This window comes from Gobio gobio, assembly GCF_949357685.1.
Source record: "Gobio gobio genome assembly, chromosome: 11".
In the NCBI taxonomy this organism is placed as follows: domain Eukaryota; kingdom Metazoa; phylum Chordata; class Actinopteri; order Cypriniformes; family Gobionidae; genus Gobio; species Gobio gobio.
In genome coordinates, this window is record NC_137104.1 from 11,483,326 (window position 1) to 11,495,605 (window position 12,280).

General features: G+C 37.7%; 1 protein-coding gene across 1 annotated transcript in view; it reads left to right on the forward strand.

The window, feature by feature from the left end:
• Nucleotides 1-12,280, forward strand: part of adgrb2 (adhesion G protein-coupled receptor B2) — a 498,704-nt gene that overhangs the window by 469,012 nt on the left and 17,412 nt on the right. The window contains 2 exon segments of the mRNA XM_079829044.1: nucleotides 4,219-4,254; nucleotides 10,495-10,608. Of these exon segments, the coding sequence (XP_079685170.1) occupies nucleotides 4,219-4,254; nucleotides 10,495-10,608 (150 nt within the window).

A 12,280-nucleotide genomic window follows, 5' to 3' on the forward strand; every position in this document is an offset into this window, starting at 1 on the left:
GTGAACTCTCCCTTTAAGGTGTTGTTACAGGAGAGCAATACCAAGGCTGATTTATCTTATTAGTAGTGTCAACTTTCATTTCGGGGCTGAATGATGGTACATCATCTGTAGTCCCAGAGATGCCATGCATACTGATCATCTAGCAACTCTTTCATCAGTCCGTCACAGGAATGCATTCAGGTGTGCCTTCTATACCCAGAGTCCCCTGTCAACATGATGTTACACAACTTGGTGACTGCATCGGGCTGAGTGTGTGTTGTTTGTGTGTGTGCAGTTGCACTTCTCTCTATAATTACACTACAGCCCCACAAGGAGGGACAGCAGATGGTGAGAGAGAAACAGCCAGAGGAAGTGCCTGAGAGAGCCTGCATTCCTTCATTAAATGACACAAAACCTTCCCGCTCTGTCTCCTACATATAGTTCTTGGGGCTGGGGCATGAATTTCTAACTAAAGTCAGTTGTAAAACTTAAACTTAAAGTCAGCATCAAATTAGTAGGTTCTATTTCTTCTTTTTTTAGCACTAATAAAACATTGTTCTTCATCAAAATGTAATAACTTGCTCTGCATCTAAAACCTTTTCAGCTGACGTCACCCTAGAGACCAAAGTATACTTTGGCCGTCCATGTTCCATGACGGTCCACACACTGTCTGTGTGACGTAATTTTCATCATCAGGATGTCCGCACACACTGTCCACGTGCAGCCCAATTTTTGTGACCGCGCAGACGATGTGTGTACAACAGCGCATGTGTGAGTAACTTGAGAGATAGTGTGCACTCTCCGAACGAGTCTTTCTGCACTCACGACCAAAGGTCAGGAGTATACTTTGAAAGGCTTGCGCTCTCAAATGTGTGTGAGACGGAGCGGAATGCAGAAAATATAAGTATATCCGTGCCTTAAGTCGTCTTGTTTTTCAACCATAGTGCCCGAAACTCCAAATGGAACGAAGTGAACTCCAAAAAATCTTGGACTCAGAATGTCAAACTATATATTTTATGACGGTTTTATTTTTATATTGGAGTGATGTTTGAACAGTGATTTTTGCTGCTTTCTAGCAATAAACACCAGTAAAATTACAAATGAAAATGTATAAAATGAAACACTAAGAATAAAAGTGTATATATAATACAATAATAATAATAATACACCAGAATGGTGTATCATATTTTAGCAAGTTACAGGTGAACAGAAAACATTATGCATTCATAAGGCCTAGTTAGTTTACGTCCTTGAATACTTACTCGTTTATAAATCACATTACAGAAGTAACATACTAATTTCATGTTGACTTTAAAAAATGCTTTTTTTATGCTTTGGCAGCTGACCACCTTTGAAATACAGTAAATGTTTATCATTCATTTTCTTTCTGTTTCTGTCCCACATACTGACTCATAAGTGCCTATACAGCAGCAGGTTGTTGGAGTATACATCATTTTGCATATCATTTTCATATCAATCATCAAGCTGGAAATGCTGCAATACATCAGTTTTAAAAGTGACTTTTTAAAACTTTACTTTTCTCTTAAGAACTCACTGACTTAAGTTTGGTGATGTAAGGTTGCGGTCACAAAGGAAAAGGTTCCTTGGTATTGATGTTTTAGTGGGCTTGAACACTGCGGGGTCTGTAGTGCTTTGGCTTGCTGTCACCTAACTCACCCAGTGACACTTTAACTTTGTCAACAACTAACTTCTCACACTTTAAACAAAGTATACAATGTGACTCAATCTCATACTTTGTGAGTAGCAAAGCAGCATATGCCCAGGTCGTGACTGGTTTGTGTTCTGTGAGTTTGAGCTTGTGACAAGTTGCCACAGATTGTGTACAGACACTATTGGTCAACTGCATTTGTGAATGTGTTTTGAATAACTTGAACTAATTTTTTTAATTATAGACTATTGCATCTCTTATATGACATTTTAGGCCTCAATTAAAGCAGGAAACAGAAATATTCTGTTTGCTTTAGATTGCTTTACATGGTGCAGATGTAGGAAACCTCTCAGAAGTCGGTAGCACTTTATTTTACAGTCTTGTTCCAATGGTACATATATGTACTTATTATATTTACAAAAACTGGGTTATAACTAGGTACTAACCTTAAACCTACTCCTAAACCTAACCTCAAACCATGTAGTTACCTTATATTACCCAGTACTTTCTTAGGTAAGTATACTCTAAGTACATGCAAGTGCACATACTGTAAAATAAAGTGCAAGAGTACCAGGATGTTAGAGTACCAAGGTCCAAAATGAAGGCTCAAAAGTGTAAATAAATGTGTATAACTATCTTTGCCTTGTAACATATAGCCTTGGTTTAAGAATGATAGTCTTACCCTTGCCAATGTGTGAGCCATTCACTAGAAAGTGACACAAATCTACTAAAGAACACATGTATCTTGATTCACATGTCCTCAGACGTTTATACATTATTATACATTATGTAAATGATATATTACATCAGAAGTTTGTACATTTTTCTACAAAACTCCATGTGACGTCACTGGGCCAGATTTACTAGCTTGCACCAGCGTGAAACCCTCTTTTGACGTAAAAAGAAAAAAAAACTACTGTCAGGATATATTAAAGACAGTGAAAAATTAGCACTGAAAAGGCATGAACAGAGTAATTTTTGCGGCTGACCTTATTGCATATGCTTTGTAGGAGTTTCCCTTTCAAACACAAAATTCATGGGAATTTAGTATTTAAATGAGTCATGCAAGGTGATTTGCTAAGGTTTGCGCTCGTCAATTTTACTGATGTTTGCGCCATTATTTACCGCCCCAAAAAAGCATGTGTTAAACTAGACGCTAACAGGTAGATTGTGCTGGTCATTATGGAAATGATCCGGCTGCGTCTGTGTTGTTTAGTTTGCGCGTCGTCTGTAGATCACGCGCAGAACTTTCCACACCCACCTGCGCTTTTTTGAAATATCGCTCTCATGCTAATTTGCCCTGTTTAGTAAATATGGCCCACTGTGTCCTATTCCTTGTATTAAAGCAATAGTTCACACAAAAATGAAAATTCTGTCATCATTTACTTACCCTCAAACCTGTATGAGTTTCTTTGTTCTGCTGAACACAAAAGAAGATATTTGGAAGAATGTTTGTAACCAATGGTTGCTCTATCTGCTTTGTTACAAACATTCTTCAAAATATCTTATTTTGTGTTCAGCAGAACAAAGAAACTCATATAGATTTGGAACAACTTGAGAGTAAGTAAATGATGACAGAATTTTCATTTTTGGGTGAACTATCCCTTTAAGCCATTAAAATTAAAATATAATGTAATTTATTGAAATGGGGGGGGGGTTGTTGATCCTCACCAACACATTTGATCCTTTGTCACATCATTGCAAAGTAACGGCACTGCTATAATGTAGCGAAACAATCACATTTTCCAAGAACCAGCTTTGTATTGTTACAGTATAACAAGGACAATAAACAGGGATAGCTGTGTGCAGGTAACATGTAGAAAGAGCAAACATTCTTCATTTGACATATACTATAGTTTCAGGGCCAATATGTATTGCCAGATGGCTTTCTCAACTGGCTTCCCAAGTGATGCAAAAAGTTGATTTTGGACCCTGTACATTACTATGCAAATTGCACCATGCAGATGTGCAAACAAAAATAGCTGGAACTGAGCAAATTCCTGCTGAGGAAGTGGTTTTTGCTGTTTACAGAAGATTAGAGATGTTTACAAACTGAGACATTTATAAAATATCATGCTATTTTCCAAACGTACCACAGCGTCTGCTGTTTACAGTATATGCAGAGACATACTTTTTTTGTAATATGAAAGGCTAAAATCATCATCACTGATGCTGTTTGATGGAGGAAAAAATTGTTTTTAACATCAGCGTTTGGCCTATAGAAACGATGGTCCAACCCACCCTGTTTGACATTTTCAGTGACAGCCTAGAAGTATGCAAATGCATTGCATTAGATGTAACACATTTTAGATATGATGTGAGAAGCACACAACATTTTTTCTTTACATGACATTTTTATTTATGCACATTGTAATGCTGTCAGTTTGAGACCCAACATCAAAAAACACCCTCTGGAAAAGCACAGTTCAGTCAGCTGAGGTGTGTTATATGCTCACTGCACCTGCATGAGACAAATGTGTCATGGACGCCAGAGCCGAAGTTTACTCAGGTGCTGAAAGATGTGCACTTGTGATTGATGGTGTCTTCTCTCCCCCTCCCCCTTCCCCCAGAGGAAAAGAGTACGGTACTCTGAGCTGGACTTTGAGGTAAGACCCCGTCCCCATCTGTCCTTAGACTGGTGTTTGTGCTTCTGTCCAACATTAGCTAGAGATTTTTCAGTGGACTTACAAAGGAGCCAATGATGGTTGCCGCACTGGTGCTTGTTTCCCCCATCATGCATTTAGTATATTATAAACCGTCCTATCCATGGCAGAACTGCTCAGTGTTTCGCATGCCTTGATTCCTTAGGCTTTTTCAGCGTTATTTCAAAATAGGGTGACTACATAGGGCCTAAAATTAACAAGCGCCAAATGAGAGTAAAAATCGCCGTTGGCAAGTATATGAAACTGTGTCACTCACCAGTTGGCCGGTAACATTTTTATGAATTCTAACGTGAGCGTGCCATGACAATTTAAATAATCAAGTGCAAGAACAAGCGAAAGGGAGTTAATTCCGTTACTCACATCCAGAAAGTCGCTTCTCAGACTGCGTGTGGATACTAAACCTAACTCTCTTTCGCGTCTTCTTGCACTTGAGCGTAAAAACTCACACAAAATTATGTAACAAAAAAAATAGTATCTTAGTAAACATAGTCGGTTATGTCTTAATAGTTAGTTCACGCAAAAATGAAAATTCTGTCATTAATTACTTACTTATGTCGTTCAACACCTGTAAGACCTTTGTTCATCTTTGGAACACAAATAAAGATATTTTTGTTGAAATCTGATGGCTCAGAAAGGCCTCCATTGGCAGCATTGACATTTCCTCTCTCAAGACCCATAAAAGGTACTAAAGACGTTGTTAAAAAGTCCATCTCACTACAGTGGTTCTAAAATAATTTTATGAAGTGTCGCGAATAGTTTTTGTGCGCAAAAAAAAATCTAAATAACGACTTTATTCAACAAGTTCTTGTCTTGTGAGAGCCGGGGTTCTGACACATGACCCGGAAGCGAGGAACTTTGTTTACAAGCAGAGGAAGACACGCCATATCTAAGCTTTTGAATTCTACATTGATTGTGCTTTAGGTCTTGGCGTAGTGTTCAAAATGGTGGTAAAGTGTAGCCTAGAAATCTAGACTCTCCTTTGGCTTGACCTGACCAAACTCTGGTCAGGCCAATCACATCGTGTATAGAGTTGGTGGGCGGGCTTAACATACTTGTGCTACTTGTAATTAGAAGCTGGTGAACAGCTGTCTTTCGAATCGGCTTTGGCCTCGACTCTGTTAGACTTGTAGTTAAGCTTTTCTTTGAGAAAAGAACAAAGAACGGCACTTAAGTCATTCTTAAAAAAAGGAAGATGTGTTCAGAGTTTTGACGACCGGATAGGCTACGGACAAAAGTTTAATCTATCAACTAGCTCCGCTTCACCTTCTTCGTTGCTCTGGTTGGTTGTAGCGCTATCCTATTGCGTGCAGAGGGAATTTGAAAGACAACCGTTTATCCCGCCCCTTGGATTGAGCCCTGCCAATAGTGAGTTCCCAGCCTGGATGCCAGCCAAACTTAGCCCCGTCCACAACATTTGAGATCGGCAGTTTGGTCTGGAATTGATCCGTTGTGGAGCAACTATACCCGAACAGAAGCTGAAATTGTCAGGGCGGGCTTTAGACGATGGACAGATGATAAACAGTAACGTAACCATCCACGTCACCAAAGAGCGCTTGGGTTGTTTTTGTTCTAATCCTAAACGGAGAACTTGTTTGTATATACATTCACCTTCGCTATTTCTCTCAGAAATGATTATCATGTTGGTAAGTACTCTGTGTATCCTTAAATTATTTTTTACAACACCATCAAAGATCATTTACACTCATCTTCTTCTACTTCTTCCAGCGTGCAGACAGGGTTGCCAAGTTTTCACAACAAAACCCGCCCACTCAAAACTAGTCCAAAATAAGCCCAATAGGGGGGGCAACCCTGCCAAAAAAAAAAACTTTCTTGCCTTCTAAAATTCGCATTCCTGGGTCTAAAAATCACATAATTGGGGTCGTTTCAACCCGCGGACATGTGAAAACACTTGGCAACACTGTGTGCAGTTGAGTTCTGTTGACATGCGTCGCTCCGTTGCTCTGATTGGTTGTGGGTCTATCCAACAACGGAGCAGTATCAGACTCATATTCTGACTAGAATTGAGTAACATCTTGATGTGGGTCTGGCTTGTCAGGCTAGCTAAAGTGTGCAATTCCTGAATGCTGAACTCCGGCTCTACGTCATATTCTGGCGCATGTGTCGTGGTGCTTCGTGAGTTCACGTCAGGGACTTGTTGAATAAAGTCGTTATTTTTTAATTTTTTTTTTGCACACAAAAACTATTCTCGTCACTTCATAAAGTTATTGTAGAACCACTGTAGTGAGATGGACTTCATAACGACGTCTTTAGTACCTTTTATGGGTCTTGAGAGAGGAAATGTCATTGCTGCTAATGGAGGCCTTTCTGAGCCATCGGATTTCAACAAAAATATCTTAATTTGTGTTCCGTAGATGAACAAAGGTCTTACGGGTGTCGAACGACATGAGCGTAAGTAATTAATGACAGAATTTTCATTTTTGGGTGAACTAACCCTTTAAGTGTACCGTATCAGTATATTAGATCCATGCATTCACTCTTAAAGTGACACCAGCCTAATATTCCTGCTACTGTGTGTTTTTAATGTTAATCAAACCACAAAGGACGGGAAAAAAATCACACTGCTCTTGACTAAATAACTTTTGTAACTTTATTAAGGATTCATTCATAAGGATGTTTATTTTATACAGTGAAGACTATGCAGTGTTATTTTACATTTGCTTACTTTATTAAGTTTCTGTACCTGAAAACTGCTGTCAGACCTACCTGAAAAGCACTGTTCATATCATTTGTATCTTTGTTGTATCGTTTTTATTTGTGATTTTGCTTGTGATTACTGTTTACTTCTCTTTTATAATGTTTTACATTTATATTAGCAGGCTAGTAGTTTTAGCTGTGGTATCAAAATTGGAATAGAGAATTGTGGATTTTCAGTGGAATCTAATATTTTGGTGTCATTACTGCCTGTTTTCACGGCCGGTAAAAAAATAATTACAGTACATTTTCCAAAGTCACCAGCCATTGGCAGGTGTGGCAAAAAAGTTAGTTTTAGGCCCTTGCGTCATTAGTTTGAGAGTATTCCATCTAGTCTGCAGAATTAGCACTGGGCATAATAAAGTTAAATAGGTAAACACATCATTTCTGTAGTCCAAAAAATATGGTGTGACAACATTTACTGTGGTTTGCATTTCAGAAATCTGCTCACTTTATTTCAAAATGGTATATAAATGGTACAAGGTATATGTTTCTGAATTCAGAAGGATCAAGGCTGCAGAAACACTGAAACAGTGTAGAGGTCTTTACGTGTGGAGTGAGTGGCATTAGTGTGTGTGTAAGAGATAAACGGCATAATGAGAAGAGTAGAGACTGCACGTGTATGACTGAGGCAGCCTGGAGAGCACCTCCATGGAATGATCAACTGGCAGGATCCAGCAAATCTCCAGTCTAAAGCCTCCCAATTAATTTTTTTTTCCAGAACACACTTGTGTGCTTTTAAACTAGCTGTTGTTCAATTATGTTTGAAAGCTTAAGTTATGACTGGATATTTGCTCTCCAGTATGGAGGCTTCTTCTCAAACAGAGGTATGTCTTGTTACTAACTCATTCAGATGCTTTTAGAGCTTCATAACCTTTCCCATGCATGAGATCTTCTCCCTCCTGTCCCAATAAATAAATTAGGGTTGTCAGGTGACTAAAAAAGTTTTTTGTTGTTACAGTGAAACATTTCAAAATGTAAATTAGTTGAAAAATGCCTGTCAATGAATAATCTAATAATTTGTAGTGTATTAAGTTTTAATGCATTACATATCCTCTTTAAAAAGAAAACTAAATATGCTATAACTACAATCTGTATTGCCCTTGTGTAAAAAATAAATAAATAATAATAATAATAAACTAAATAAATGGTTAGTCAGTCTCCCAGCATGGTTAAACTGCTCTGATTTGCTGGCTTGGAGTTTGGTGCACTTGTTGGCTGGTCAGGCTGGATTGTTGTGTGCTGGCGCTCATATTCTGACTTTGCACTGAACAGAATTAATTTAAACAGGTAAATGTGCTAAATGAAATGCCATAAAATGTATACTTTATACTTTTTTTTTTATACTTTTTTTTTTACTTTGGGACGTTATATTTCTCCCAGATTTCTTCTAATTCTAAATCAGATACAGATAAAGTAGCACAGTAAAGATTACATTTATATGAAAGTAAGAGAGCGATTGCATGTGAGTACCTGGCAGCGTCTCTACTAATAGTGAAGCTGTGGGTTTATATATGCTAGAACTTTTCAGTTTCTAAGCTATTTTATTGATAAATCACAGAACAGTATTGACTGTCTGTATGTGTGTGTGTTACAATGCAGCAGATTCGTTTAGAACGGCGATTAACTTGCATCTACAATAAGCTGTTTAACCCTCTGGGGTACTTCAGGTCAAAAATGACCCGAAGCGTTTTATAATTTTTTTTAAATAATCGTAACTTCATCAGAATGGTCCGAAACTTGGTGACTTTATTCGTACTTGGTATATGAACACCTCAAAAAATTGTGGACAGGATTTGAAAAGTCTAAGTGGTCGTAAAAAAAAATTCACACTCAGGACCTTCGGGTCAAAAATTACCCCCATAGGAAATGAATGGAAAATTGGCAAAAATATGAAAATACAGAGGTTTTTTTGTGCGTAAAAAAAAAGGACTCAACAGTGAAGGGGTGAATCTCTAAAACATCAAGAGTGCAAAACAGACAAAAAAAACTCACACACACAAACACAATTAGCTTTTGGAATGGCACGCGTTCATTTGTGTGTGCGTGTTTTTTTGCTTGTATAAGTGTGTGTGTGTGTGAGTGAGTTTTTTTGTCTGTTTTGCACTCTTGATGTTTTAGAGATTCACCCCTTCACTGTTGAGTCCTTTTTTTCTGCATCCTGGCTGATTTGTAGATTGTATGGACAAAAAAACAAAAAAATTTAATATTTTTGCCAATTTCCCATTCATTTCCTATGGGGGTAAATTTTGACCCGTTCCTATGGGGGTAATTGTTGACCCGAAGGTCCTGAGTGTGACAATTTTTTTTTACGACCACTTAGACTTTTCAAATCCTGTCCCCAATTTTTTGGGTGTTCATATACCAAGTACCAATAAAGTCATCAAGTTTTGGACCATTCCGATAAAGCTACAATTTTCTATTGGTAAAAATGTACTATTGCGTGATCAAAATGCTCAATGTGTCCACCGGATGGCATGAGGCCTAGGCTTGACTCTAAAATGAAATACAGCTTTAATGATAAAAAAAAAAAAAAAAAAAAAAAAATATATATATATATATATATATATATATACATTTTTTATTATGTTCAATGGGAAAAAATGGGTCATAATTATTGCATAAATATTAATTATAAATCATAAAATTATCTCAAAACACCATAAAAAGAAAAGAAAAAATATTATTGAATAAAAAATATATTTCATTGATTTTATTCAAATCTTTTTTATCTTAATCCCGTCCTCCGGGTCATGTTTGACCCGAAGGTCCTGAGTGTGACCCATAAATGTCAAAAGTCATTTCACTTGGCGACCATCTTTGAAATGGCTCTCGGGCAGCTATTCCACACTTGCAATACGGCTTCAACCTCTTCAAGCTTACAATTAAATTTCATATTTAATATCACCACTGAAATCTGACAGCAACAGTCTCATAAGTTAGTCTCTTAAATCATGAAAAAATAAACCACTGCATTTTTCAGGCTGGACCAGCCAATGCGTACCTGCAGTCATAAGCACGCGTCTCAGAACACTTACTGTTATTTTAGCAAGCGGAGCTTCTAACGGCAGCTGACTTTACCAATTGCTGATTGGCTCTTTTATTTAGAAGGCGGAACTTATTCCACCATATTGAGTGTTGCACTTTCTCCCGTCTTTGTATATCTAAAGTCTTTGTGACAAAACAGTTCCGCCAACTTCCAACCACATCCATTTAACTCTGGGAATTGGTGGAAGTGTCTGTAAGTAGGAAAATAATACTGACCAGGGAGCTTTAACATTGCTTGATTCCCATCAGTTTTATTAACCAATCAAAACACCACCCTTCGGGAGGATGAGTGTTTATCGTCACCCTAGTCTTGCGGTTTAACTGGATCACCATCGACCCAGCTCCTCCCTGGCCTGCCCTTTCTTATTTTTGCTTTTGTTTCTTTTTGTTTTTTTGTTTGTTTGTTTTTCCCCTTCCTTACAGAAAGTGATGCACACTCGCAAAAGACACTCAGAGCTGTACCATGAACTCAACCACTCCACCAAGTTCCACACCATAGACAGGTATAACAGGGACCCTGCCATGTCCTCTTTCAAGGTAAGACCCCTCTAACCCACAAACCCCACACTTATACCCAACCCAAGGGAAATAATCTAACCCTGTGCTTGCTAAAAATCCTGCATATTTGCGTTACAAAGTCACTAATGTGTCACCATGCTCACACGTGCACCACTGCAGGAGTTTTAAAGTAATAGTAACTGGAGCACTAAATCATTTACTTAAACCTGAGACGCTAATGATATTTACATAAATAATTTGTTACCCGGGAGGCAGAAAACGTCTTGTTTTGAGGACGCATTAATGTCCTTTTAACCTGCTTTAAAATGACAGGGATTAAAATTCATAAACGGTTTGATAATAAATGTGATTAAAATGCAATATGCATACGCTAATAAACACTGAAAATGTTGAGAATGAAAATGATTTATCAATGCAATGTAAGTCATTGGGGTTCATTGTTGTTTTGGACACCTCTTTCATTGTATGAACAAAACCATGTTTTTAAAATATCTTTTATGCGTCACAGAATACATTTTTGGAATGACATGAGGGAGAATAAATGATGACAGAAGTGTTAACCTTGGGTGAACTGTCCCTTTAAATGATAGGGAGTGAACAGTTTCTGGTACTTGGATTTAAAGTATATAAAAAAAAAAAACTCTTTGAAAGGTAATTGCACATGCACCTGGTGTTTGGAAACATCTTTATCAGAGCATTCTCTGCTTTGCTTTTCCCTGAGCCTTGTGTTTTGTAAGTTAATTAATACAGTATTAATAGTTGGATCATATTCAGTCTCCCACCATTAAGCTTGTCCAAGTACACCTGCCCGCTGCAGCTCTCCTATCTGCTTTCCCTGGAAAGAGCTGACTGTTCATCTTTCCATTAGCTAGACTGCTGAATCTTTAATGTTCTATTAGAGGAAGGAGCATTGCAAACATCCATATGCCAGTGTCCAGAGGCTTTTGCCATTAAGATTTAAAAACAAACGCCCTCCGGATAATTACCTGCCCGCAATTTGTGACAAGTGTATACTTTGGTGGCATTTGCCACATGCTCACTCACTTTTCATTTGGATCATGCTGTCTGCAGCCTGAGTTTTGGCCCAATGCAGGCCTTTAGATCGTTGTGCTGCATTGCTTTTTTACCAGAGGCGTGTCCTGGGGTGGCCCTGGCCATGGAGTGATTTGATTGGCCATTCCAGAATTCTAAACTAGGATTGACCATGGCTCAAGTCAAGTCTTTGACTTAAATCGAACAGGGAAGCAATTAGGGAAAGAAAAACAATTAGGTGGAAGCATTGAAACATTGAGCAATTTGCACTTAAACTGAAGCAGAACATAAAAGTATGGAAGCGTGTTTCCACCAATAAAACATTTAAAAAGATAATTGCGCCTTTTTATCTCCAATTGCGAGTTATAAAGTCTGATTTGCGAGATGTCGCAATTGCGAGAAAAGAAGTCGAGGAAAAAAAGTGAGATAAAAAGTTGCAATAACCTTTTTTATTCTGTGATGGAAACAATCTTCTATATAAAAGCATTCAGCAGACAAGAAAACATTTATTTACTGTAATTTGTTGCAGTATAATGCAATTTTATAATGTATAATTCATAGAATGTAATTTTATTTTTTTTAAATTGTCTTCCACATCCACTTCATTACTGTTTTGATGATTACTCGGTTAATTTAAACGGTTTACATTTGTCATGAT